Source organism: Sphaerulina musiva (assembly GCF_000320565.1).
Source record: "Sphaerulina musiva SO2202 unplaced genomic scaffold SEPMUscaffold_13, whole genome shotgun sequence".
Classification (NCBI taxonomy): domain Eukaryota; kingdom Fungi; phylum Ascomycota; class Dothideomycetes; order Mycosphaerellales; family Mycosphaerellaceae; genus Sphaerulina; species Sphaerulina musiva.
The window spans coordinates 67,977-80,378 of NW_016017395.1; the positions used below are offsets into that span (position 1 = coordinate 67,977).

At 46.0% G+C, this 12,402-nt stretch overlaps 2 protein-coding genes across 2 annotated transcripts; both read right to left on the reverse strand.

The window, feature by feature from the left end:
- Positions 1 to 210: 210 nt before the first annotated feature.
- On the reverse strand, positions 211 to 3,311 carry SEPMUDRAFT_74533 (glycosyltransferase family 2 protein; the record flags this gene model as incomplete). The annotated part of the gene is made up of 3 exons (XM_016910069.1): positions 930 to 3,311; positions 464 to 855; positions 211 to 379 (listed from the first exon to the last, which is right to left on the reverse strand). The coding sequence occupies exons 1-3, from the start codon at positions 2,256 to 2,258 to the stop codon at positions 211 to 213; spliced, it is 1,890 nt and encodes a 629-aa protein (XP_016756058.1). The 5' UTR covers positions 2,259 to 3,311.
- A 1,242-nt stretch (positions 3,312 to 4,553) lies between these two features.
- SEPMUDRAFT_159510 (uncharacterized protein) lies at positions 4,554 to 7,001 on the reverse strand (the record flags this gene model as incomplete). Its single annotated transcript, XM_016907852.1, has 1 exon — positions 4,554 to 7,001. The coding sequence occupies one exon, from the start codon at positions 6,999 to 7,001 to the stop codon at positions 5,268 to 5,270; it is 1,734 nt and encodes a 577-aa protein (XP_016756059.1). The 3' UTR covers positions 4,554 to 5,267.
- Between the last annotated feature and the right edge of the window lie 5,401 nt (positions 7,002 to 12,402).

A 12,402-nucleotide genomic window follows, 5' to 3' on the forward strand; every position in this document is an offset into this window, starting at 1 on the left:
TACTAGACTATTACAACAGCCCGGTCACTGTTGCTTGGCACCGCAGTAAAGCCGACGGATCGTCCCGCCGGGAATATAACTCTACTACCTTACCTCCTACTACCACACTTCTCTTCACCTGATAGACCTTCCAATACCTTATGCAATCCCGTCTACAAACGTCTCGGTGCAACACTTCATTATACATGCCAGACAGATCTCGTATCAAGATCAGATTTTTCCACTCCATAACAAAAAACGATGAGCCAAGAACAGGTTGAAGGTGTCGAGCACGATCAACGGCAAACAGTCGTACCATGGCAGGCCTCGAATGATCTGGTATGCGGTGCCTCCAGTCACGGCGCCCACGACAGTCAGTGACCAGCACCATGCGAGTATCCTGTGTATGGGTCAGCGGGAAGAAGGCGGGCGGTGTCACAACGTCCCAAAATCACGATGCAGTAACAATGCACGCACAACTCACCTCATGTTGCGGTACTTGTCATTCTTGTGTGCTTTCGTGTCCCCAGATGGCACCCACGCCAGAGATCGGCCGAACATTCGGTCCTTGATGGCAGTCAAGTAGGCATATGACTGGATCACCATTACGAATTGTACATTAAAGCCATACCGCGCTTTACTCCAGCACCGGATGGCAACCAGGGAATACACGATGGACGGGATTGCGAAGGCGAGGTTGTAGTAGCGCACGTACTGCGGGCGACACCAGAGCATAAAGATGCCAGGCAGCGGGTTGATGAAGATGGAAAGCGAAATGGCGCTGTAGTACATCATGCCGGAAAGGTAGCAGATCTTCTGTATCCAGCCCATGTCAGAGCGCCAGAAGGCCATGTTGGTGAGCAACGTGGTGGAACCCTGCGTCCTCAGACCAGGTACGTCAGTCAGTACAGTACATCCCACGCCAGTCGATGCATTATGGACATACATACCATGCACCACCGCATCTGCTGACTGAAGAACGCGCGCGGTGTGTCGGGACATATCCCACAAGCCAGACAAAGAGGCAAATACCGGACTTTCCAGCCTCGATTGATGGCGTAAAAGCCGGTGTGGACATCCTCTGAGAAGCCAATCTCTGCCGTACCCCCTACCTCAACTAGTGCTGCTCGCCGATACACAGCATTGCTGCCGACGCAGATTGATGCACCAAAACGATTCCGATTGATCTGGACGACTCGATAGAATAATTCTTGAACCGCTCCAGCTCCTTGCTCGACCCATGTCTGGTCGGTGGATGTGCGGAAGAACTGCGGGGTCTGCACAATGGCCGTGTCTGGTCTGGCTTGGTGAATGGGTATGGTTTCCTGCAGAAAGTCAGGTCGTGGACAAAAGTCAGCATCGAAAATGGTGAAGAAGTCGCCTTCAGTTCGAGCAAAGGCCCATCTGAGGTTTCCAGCCTTCTTGAGCCGGGGACGGTCCTCCCGGCAGATGTAGTGGAAGCGGCATTGTGTTGCCAATGCATGAACGGCGTCCGAGCCTCCGTCGTCCAGGACATAGACCTTCAGCTGATTTTTCGGGTACTGGAGCTGCTGGATGTGTTTATACGTGTTTTCCAGGATCTCAATGGGCTCTTTGCAGCAAGGCAGATATATATCGACCGTCGGAGCCGTAACCGCATTGACAGCATGTTCCTCGAGGATCTTCTCGTGCTTTTGAACATCATAGTCCTTGCCACAGATGCTCACCGTGTACGAGATGACAAGATACATCTGCAGAAGGAAGACGACGGCACCAAACCAGTAAAAGGCGTAAAAGCTGACGACAAAAAGCCACATGCCAACGGACAAGCTCAAAAAGGAGAACACACCGAATGTGTAGAGTCCAAGGCGGTTCGTCTTGAGGTACAACATCTTCTCGTTGTCGGTTGGTCCGGTGGGTAGGATAAGAGGGGGAGCTTCAGAGGGGCAGTACGTGGAGACGAAGGACTCTCGTGCTCGACTCCACACGCTGGCTTGGGAGTCCTGACTGACATCTCGTGCCGTCGTCTTCTCCGACTTCGTACTCTCCGGCCGCCTCTTCTTCCGGAGTTTGTTTCTCGCAGGCTTCGCTCCACCAACAAAGCTATTGCTGGGAACCTGCTCGATCTCGTCCTCTATCCTGAGACGTGAATCCCCTACAATGCTGATGGTGGTGTCAGAGACTGGTACGATGAGATCTCCTCGGTGGCGGCTAGTTGATTGGAACCAGTCCGGAATGGTTTCCTGATCGAACACCTCCGGGAGCGAGAACCTGCGAGGCCGCGTTGCATTCGCGTCCATGTGCTGTAAGGTCAGGCTGGAGGCTCTAGTTCGCGGATGCTGAAGCTGGCGATCCTCTGAAAAGTCTTCTGAAATTGTCGCAGGGACTGCCAAGTCCGTGGGTTCATTCACTTCAGCTCTCCATGGACAGCTTAGTTTGAGTCGCCTAGAGCCAGATGATGGTTTTGATGATGGGAAGTAGGTCGTGGATTGCAAGACGGATAACGGTGTTCTGAGCAACTGCGAGCGATATCAGCTGGCGAACGACATCATTGTTGATACTCTGTGTCCCTACAGTGTCTCTGGTCGGGGTTGGACAGCTACTGGTCGCAATCGTGGGCGGCGTATCGGTGCCTGTGGTCGGTGCCTGTGGGTCACTACTGTCGTTGGCGTGATGCTTGATCACGTATTTTCTGGAAGACTGCAGCAAGTTTTGAATCTGTACTGCTAGGTGCTCTAGGTCGACATCGGCATGTGCCTCTTTGCTGGTATTGGATGCATGAGCTTCGACATCCGCAATGATGGTTTGAAGCTCCTCGGCTTCCTCTCGGGTGATTGGCATGTTTGCCGGAAAAGAATACAATCGGCACTGGAGGAGGTTCCTGCGTACTTACAGCGTCAATGGCACGCGTGGTTCAGGAACAACCAGGACACTGGATAGAGAGAGTTTCTCAAGAACCTTCCTGAATCCTGCACATAGCAGCGTTGTGCCCACTCCAGGACTTGCTACTGCAACGCATAGTGACGCTAGCTGATGGAGTATGAGCATATCGATATACGACAGAACTCAATACACCATCAGCAGGCCATGTGCAGTCAGGTCATTTACGAGCAGCAGCAGCTGTTGTAGCACTCAACAGATTTGAGGAACTACCGCCCAGTTACACTTACTCCATGCTCAACTGTGCAGACAACCTGCCTGAGCTCGTGAGGAATAGAAAATCGTATGCGACATCCGTGCTGAAACGTGCTAAAAAGACCATATATCGCATCCATCGCAACATATCGCAGGCTACTCCCAAGAAAGTTGCAAATCGCACACAACGCCAGAGTAGGATGTCTGACTGCCGAGACAGTGTCTGAAGGCATCGATTTCATGAATCCCGTCCACTGACCATCCTGCAACATACATCAACTATCTAGACAGGCCTTGTTTCGAGGTCACACATTCCCATGCTGGGTCTATCGTTCGATACCTGCAGGAACTGCAGAAAATCAACAGACTGGTCCACAGCAGAGCTACACAGAATATTGTCTGCGCGGCGAGCATTGTTCTTGCGGCGTGGACGCTTGTCATCAGTGATACTGTGTAGCAGGGTCACTGCGGTGGCACCGTCGTCGCTATCCGCTTGGGAAGGCGTCACGTTCCAGGTCTTGAGGGGATACACATGTACTTTGCTTGCCAACGTAGCATTTGCACTGGCGACAAAGCTTGTATTTGACTCTGCTTGAGTATACAGTCCAATGCATGGCTAGGTACGCAAAAGTATAGCTGGGCATAATGGTGCTTAAGATAGTACATCGCACAGTAGCTTTGATCGTTCGGTCAAGAGTGTACGTTTCTATCGATATGCTAACAAGCACTATTCCCTATAACAGTCTCGACTGAATCCGCTACTTTAAGGACGATACGGAGTAAACAGTTTATATTCGATACCCGAGGAGTCTATAATAGGAATAGTCAAAGAGCAGACACTAAGGACGGAAGGCCAAAGTGGCCAACTCTTATAAATGTACCTTACCTTATAAATCTACTGTATACAGTACCTTTCTTTGATTCTATACCTAACCGTTACTACCTTACCTTACCGTTACTACCTTACCTTGCCGTTACTACCTTACCGTCGCCGTATACGGTACCTTACCTTACCGTCGCCGCTACTCCGCCGCCGTCGCTATTACTATATATATATATATATATTACTACTACTACTACTACTACTACTACTACTACTACTACTACTACGACTACGACTACGACTACGACTACAACTACCGTTACTATACCCTACCGAGCTAACGGTTCTACTATAACGGCGAGGTATAAGCGCGAGTAATAGTAAGGTAGGTAGCGGGGGCAGTAGAGGTAGTAGAGGCAGCGGAGGTAGTAGGGGTAGCGGAAGTAGCGGAGGCAGCGGAGGTAGCGGAGGCAGCGGAGGCAGTAGGGGTAGCGGAGGTAGCGGGGGCAGCGGAGGTAGCGGGGGTAGCGGAGAATATAGACTACAATATATATATTACGGCAGCGGCGGCGGCAAGGTAGACTATATACAACAGCGGTAAGGTAGTAACGGTAAGGTGCAGAATCAAAGAAAGGTGCTGTATACCGTAGAATTGTGAGGTAAGGTACGTTCATAAGAATTGGCCACTTTGGCCTTCCGTCACCAAGCTAGTCCCAGTCAACATCGTTCTACGCTGGACACATGCAGCAGGTATGCCTGTTGCTTGATTCTAAAGCATTGGTAACAATGAGAATCTGTGTCGTGCTCTGTTGGCTTGTGATTAGACTTGCGGGGGCGCTGTAAGCCTATAGAGGCGGCAGGCTCCCTAGCAAAGCTTTGCAGGAGGAAAAGAGGCTATAGTCGGGCCTCTCAACTGTTAGATATCTTTATACTCTATTGCATAAAGCAGTGAAGTATAGAGACTCGAGAAGTCGGCATGATGTAAGTAGGACGGCTTATAACAAGGGATTACTGCTATCCCCTTGGGTTGCGATGACCAATTCAAACCTCGAAACTTCCTCCTACATGTACCCCTTGCGCTGGTGGATCCAGCGAGTCGAGATAGCCTTCAATCAACGCTAGTATGATGAGACTGCATGAGAATACAGGCACGAGCACAGCGTTCCCAATGTCCGCAGGCTTTGATGTGCAGCGCGGTAAGTACTCGGCTTTGGCTGAACTCCATAGGCGGTCTCTTCGCAGCGTCATCCCTAACTACGATTGTGACACCATGGCATTGCTTGTGACACCATGGCATTGCCCATCTTGGTCCCCCTCACAGAGAACTCGTGCTGTTGTTGAGCTGGAAATTTCATCCGAACCAGATGCCCGTATTCTGCCCACCACTGACACTCTGGTTCATGCCTTCTCGAATGATGCGATCCTTGATTGCGTCAATGCGCGTCTGCTCAGCAGCTAGTTCTTCCCTGCGAGCTGGCGAAGCTGCAATAGCGCCACCACTCTGCCAGAACTTCCACGTGCTCGGTTTGCTTACAGCAGCCTCTGGCTGGTCACTGATTCGCTGCAACATGAGCTGCCAATTTTCGACACCAGTGAGCAGACATTCTTTGCACTTTTTTCTCTCGACTTCGGCTTCGACATTCTTGGATTCGACGACTGCGGGATTTGACAGCTGACTGTCGGCAATGGTGACTGCTTGCTTCGTCCAGCTGAGACCTTCTTCAGTGTCAGAGCTGGAGGCTGCGAAGAGGATCTCGCCGATGTAGAGCATGAGCTCGCTTTCTGCACAGGTAGGTTGCGCAGTCGCTCGTACTATGGGGATGTCTCCACTTGGTGGAGGATCCGGGAACTTTGGTGGCACGAAGATAAGACTCCAAATGTCCGAACCTGATGGTTTGGATGATTGAGAAGGCGGTGGGAATGGCGACACTGGTGCGGTCCGTCTTGCGCGGAGTACCGAAAGCAGTATCGGCAGAGCTTGATCGACATGACCTGTTCTGGCATGATGGCTGGCCAAAGCGGTGGTTGCTCTGAGTATGTTGGGCGTGATGCTTGCAGAAGCTGATTCGTTGAGCACATTTGTCTGTTCGTCGAGAACGTCGGCATATCCCAGTTCAGCCCTCAAGCCAGCCTTTGCAATGTCAACGCCCCACTTGTACATCTCCATTGCGGCGTCGTTGGTTCCCTGAATTTCCAGCCAGTTGGCATATCCCAACGCCGCATCCAGCTGCTGTCCCGTGGTAAAGCCGGTTCCTGTAATGATCTTCATATAGAAAGTCTCAGGTGGTGGGAATGGTCGAACACAGTCCTCTTCCCTCGGCGCGGCCTTCATATATGGTGGCGTCGGTCTGGGATCCGGGTTCGAGGGTCCGATCATGACAGCCCGAGGGAAGACCAGACCTCTTGTCTGATCCAGCACCATCCCATCGAGATGCTCGGCAGCCTTTGCGCACAGCATCAACACTTCGGTGTAGCCCGCTCTCCACGGCCAGCTCTTCTCGCTAATGTCAGGCCCAGCTTTGCCAACACCCGGAATAAGGATGTCGCCCTCGTTGTCCCCCAACACGTGATGCACGCCCTTTCCTTCACGAGTCTCGTCTTCGAGTCTCACCAGAATCTTCAGGGCCGTGGTGCCGACTTTGGCCCAGTCCACAATGCCACTTCCACTCCGTACGCTCTGCTCCTCGTCGGCGAAGACTCGCGCCGCCCTCAGCGCCTGTCGCGTCGACCATCGCCACTCGCTCGGTGTGGCATTGGTGTGCTCGTCCATTTCAATGTTAACTCCAAAGTAGGCAATCCCGCCGAGGACGAGAAAGGTCCAGCCCAAAGCAGTCCATTTCGCAGCGAGCACGAACTGCTGCTTGACGAAGGTGCGGTTGCTGCTGGACAAGAGGCGGGCCAGCTGACCAGAGGGCCCATTGAGCGGGCGCTGATGGGTCTGCGCAAGATATGGCAGCTGGGGGCGCGCCGGGCTGATTTGCGTGAAGGGTCGATGGGAGCGGGGGTGGGGGCGGAGAGAACGGTTTGGTGGGCGGAGAGGGCGGAGAGACAGTATTCGCGTCGTTGGAGCGCGGCGGGAAAGCATAGTCGGTGATGCGCTCGCTCGGTGCGGTAGAGGCAAGAGAGGCAAGGAAATGGTAACTATGTACATGTACGATGTACTGTATGGTGAGGTCAAGGATGTTCTGAGCGCCAAGACCACCGCTCGACTCGCGAGAGTCAAGGGACAGGACGATCTGAAAGGACGATTCGGAAATGACTAAGCACGTGTGGTGGGCATCCGGATGACTAAGCACGTATGAGTCACAGCGCAGCGTGTAAGTCATAGCTCGGCGCAGAGTAACGTAGTTCCGGTTGACCTTACTTGCTATACAGACTTTTCCTACAATATCTACAATACCTATAATACCGAATATCTTTACTTCTATATAACGATATATATATATATACCTCTCTAATTGCTTCTATATACTTATATAGACACTATACCGCGAAAATTACTAGATTTAGCCTACAAACGTACGAGATATAGCTCTCGGTTTATAAGTACTATAATAAACTACGAAACAGGAGCTACGAACGAGCCGAACGGCCCGAATAATAGCCTCTTTATTAATAACGATACCGATACGAGCTTCTATCTACTAGATCTATCTTTACTGTTTACTATACTACCGAACGGCTTCCGCCGTATTAAGCTATTAGAAGAGATATTCCCTAATCGAGAGCTATTAACTAATTAAGAGCTATTAACTAATTAAAAGGAGAACTGTTACGATCTAGCGTAGAATAATACTAGTATATTCAACGAGTTACCTACGCCGGACAATCCGATTAGTCTATAGCTATAGCTGTACTAAGGCAAGCATACCTCTAATACTATTATAATCGATAATACTATAGTCGACGACAACGCTAAGTTATTGCTACCTAAATACCCTACCTTACGGTAGCAGCCGGAGCTAGCCGCTATAGAAGTAACTATCGACAAAGGACGTAGTAGTAAGAAGGTTAAGTTTTACTTACTATCTATCTTCTATATAGAACTCCTAGTACCGTAGCCCTATCTAACGTAGATTCTATATTTACTACTTGCTAAGAGCCGTATACCGGCTGTCCGCGAGTTTATCGATACTATAGATCTACGCTATTATAAGTATCTATATACTAGCGAGATATTCCGAAATCCCGACTATTATAAGGCTAGGCTATAGGATTACGCGTTTAGTAAAGGATTTACAGTTGTCTATACGTCTAGTAACGTTAGCCGAGCTATATATAAGTATATTTACTATAGAACTAGTACTAGGAATAACGACGGATTCGACGATTATATAGGCGATAGCGACGACGAATTACTTACTCTATACGTTCGTAACGCGAGAAACGTACGATAGTAGGGATACAGATAGAACTACCGACTAGGTTACGTATAATTAAGGCAAGGTACAACGGTTAAACAGTAGTAGCTAACTATTAATTTACTCGACTATATATACGAATTAGCGCTAAATCCGTCTGTTTACGCTATCTACGAGATACGTATACCTAGCTTCGGTAAAGCCGTAGCGTAGGCCGCGTAGTATCGACTTACGAACGAATTATATAGTACTATATACCGATAGCTCTCGCTTTACGAACTCTAACTTAATCGTAAACGTTACTATAACCTAGCTAAGGGTAATACGCTTAGTAGCTCCGGCGACGCCGATACTATTATTAACGCGTTGCTTAGTATTCTCGTTACTCTCAGATTCGAATATAAAGGCCGTTAGTTGTTTACTACTAATCTATAGACTAGTAGTACTACGCGGGCATTGCTTAAGTAGCTTGTTTACTAGTAGTAACGTATAGCGCGCTTTACTACGCGATTCGTACTAGATTATAGCTTCTAGATAGATACTACGTTTAGTACTAATCGTACCGGCCTATTACTTAGCGTATTTATAGGGGTTACTAATACCGGACAGTTATTTCCGATATATTATTTACTAATAAAGTTAGAGAGTAAAGAGGATTAGCTGTTTATACTACTTGTTGTATTCAACAACTATCTATATAACTATCGGCTTAATAAAGTAATTATCTTAGATACCGGAGCCGGCCTTATCGTAGCTATTCTAGAGTTACTATTTTAGCGCTGTATTTAGTAATTCTATTAATAGTATTAGTACGCGGCTTAAAACCTTTATAAGCGTATCGACAAGGGTACTATATATATAGTACGTACTAAGGCCGCCGATAGTAAGATATACTAAGTTACTATAGCTACTAACGACGACGAATCGACCGTACGAATCGACGTACTAAGACGTACGCGAGCTCGCAAACTAGGCTATACCGCCGAGCAGAAGACGGAATTAAAAGCGCTTATATAGCCGTAGCTATAAGCGGATATAGCCGAAGCCGCCGATAAACTCGAGGCAGCTATTATCGACAGATTAACTATAGAGGATACTAAATATTTCCGTAATATCTATATCGTTATTAAGTAGCGACTAGTAACGTATTATATTAAGCATCTACCGAATAATAGGGCTCGCTCGTTACAATATACGGAAGGCGGTAATCGTAGTATAAAGGGGTATCTACCGCCGTACTTATTACTAGAACAGTATATTAAAGGTATTAAGCAGTATCTAGATAAGCTATTTAATAATTTAGAACGGTTAGAAGAAAACACGTACGTTAGGTTACCCCTATAGGCCGTAGCGGCTAATAACCTCGGTTATTTCGTATAACTTAATAGCTAATATATAATATAGACAATCGACAGACTACTAGTTTTATAGTATAACGCCCTCGGCCTTAAACGTATAGTAGACAAGGCTAATTATACGCGCTCGGTAGTAATAGTAGAGCCGTATCCGATACGCGATTACTATATAGATTGTAGTAAAGTTAAACAATACAGACTACTATATACTTATATACTACTACCTATAGTAATTAAACGGAAGCCGATTACTTATAGTATACTATATCCTTGTTACTTTACGCGCAATCGTTCCGTTTACGCTAGTAACGCCGTCTAGTAGATACCGAACTAGTAGAATCAATACGACGCCGCGACGGATAGACTATAGGAGGTATTACCGTAACGCGCGGACAGTTATAATCGTATATAGGCTTCTATACTACGCTAGTTAAGTTACTTACTATTACTACGAGCTACGGACTATAATACCTATATAGACAAGCTCGAAGCGTTCGAAGCCGTTTACTTAACCGGCCTATAGGCTACTTAACGCGACCGTTTACTACTAGAAGCGATTCTATTTATAGTACCTATAAAGCCGGCTTAGTATCTACTACTACTACGGTTGCCAAAGCGCGGTAATAAGACGACTAATAGGCTTATAACGAGCGTAGAGGTAGCTAGTAAAGATATAGCGTTAGCTAAGAAGGCTGCTACTATCGCGTTATACTCCGAATTCGCGGCTTAGTAGTATACTATTATAGCCGACGTACTATAGACAGCTGTAAGTAATAAGTTAGTAGAGGTTAATACTACCGAGCTAGTATATAGCCGTAGCCGTAGACGCGGCCGTAGACGTCTATACGGCCGTAGTTGTAGTCGCGGTCGCGGTCGTAGTATTATATATAGTAAATTAGTCGAGACTAACGGTTTAGCGTCTAGTAATAGTAACGGTAGCGGTAACGGTAGCGGTAACGGTAGCGGTAACGGTAACGGACGTATAGTCGAGGGTAACGGGGCTAGAGGTCGTTAAACGTACTTTATAGGCTATAAAGTAGTAGATTATATAGTATTGAATAGTGCTTTACGTAGGTAGTTAATATATATATATATAAGTAATGTTTAGCTAGAGCTAACGTTAATCCGCGCCGAGGCTTAGTTATCCGGATGCCTACTGCTTAGTTATTTCCGAATCGTCCTTTAAGATCGTCCTGTCCCTTAACTCTCGCGCTCGACTCTAGTTTATAATACTATACTCCCTTAATCTCTAGATATATTAGGATCTATATTACATCTATTAGTTATGCCTTAGGGGACATTGATAACAACGTTATAAGAAGATACATATTCCGTCGATACCGGTATAGCTGTCTAGGGACTATAGGTGCTATAGCAAGCACCTCGGTGCGTTTTTCCGCTTCCTCTTAGAAGACTCGATATTCTATTATTAAAGTAAGATTATTTTAATATAGAGCCTGTATTATTCAGCCTCGTTATCTTCCCTAGATAATACTAGGAGTATTGAACTTAAGGACCGTAGGCGCGTTCCTAGACTAGCAACTTAGCGCCTGAAATTCGTCGTACGAAGCGCTCTACTAACTTAGCTAAAGTAGCCGCTAACAGAAGGTATATAAGTTTGACTAAATTCTGATGACTAATTAGTAGGCTTATCGGCTAGGGGCTAAAAAAAATATTGATTAGAAGGCTGACGTACGTTTATCTCGCAGGTAGATGTTTCGTATAATTGAGTACGCCTACTACGGGAGTAGGCTAAAAGGGTTGTCTGTCTATTAACGTAATTCCCCGTCGTCTAGTCAATATTTTATTCCGCGTCTAGTCGATATTTATTAAGACTACAATACCTTCTTCGGCAGGTCGGCGTAGTTCTTAACGAAACTGATTTTGCTTTTTTTTAATTAGATTTTTTATTATATTAGTCTATAAATTAGTTTTGCTATTCTAGGTATATACCCGACTTTAAGAACAAACTAATACTATTTATATCCGCTATATTAGAGGCAACCCTACTATATCTAACGATCTAATAGTTTCTAATCCTTATCTATTCGATATTAGATACGTAACTTATAGCGTTTATAGAATAGGTATTCTATAGCCTATACTAAAATTTTAGAGTCGAATAGCCTACTGCCGCCGCTATAATTGCAATCTAATACTAGAAACTATTAGGTTATATTAGGTTATTCTATATATATATAGTTTGTTACCAATCGAGCTAAGACTCTCGTAGTTAACTTCTAGATAGCTACGGATCTATACTCTAAAGTTCTAGAAAGATTAGTCTAGTATACGAGTTAATAGCCTATTAGGTTACTATAGATATTAACTAATAGTTATAATCTGATACTATTACTTTATATTGTCTTATATATATAGTTTTAGCCCGATCTAGCTAAACCTTTAATAGTTATCTACTATATAGCTATAGATCTATACTCTAAAGTTCTAGAAAGACCGGTCTAGTATATAAGTTAATAGCCTATTAGGTTGCTATAGGTAGCTATAACTTACCTAATACTATTAGATACGTTAAGTACTCTTATATACGTTTTTAGCCTAATTGCGCTAAAACTTTTATAGTCGCCTATAGCGTACCTCTAGACCTCTATACTAAATTTCTAGAACTAACTAATAACTATTAATGTTTACTTCTTATATATTAGGAGCGACTCTACTATCTTTTAACCTAACGCCTCCTAATTAGGTACTTAAAGCTATTAGATATATTAGTTACTCTTATATATATATATATATATATATATATATA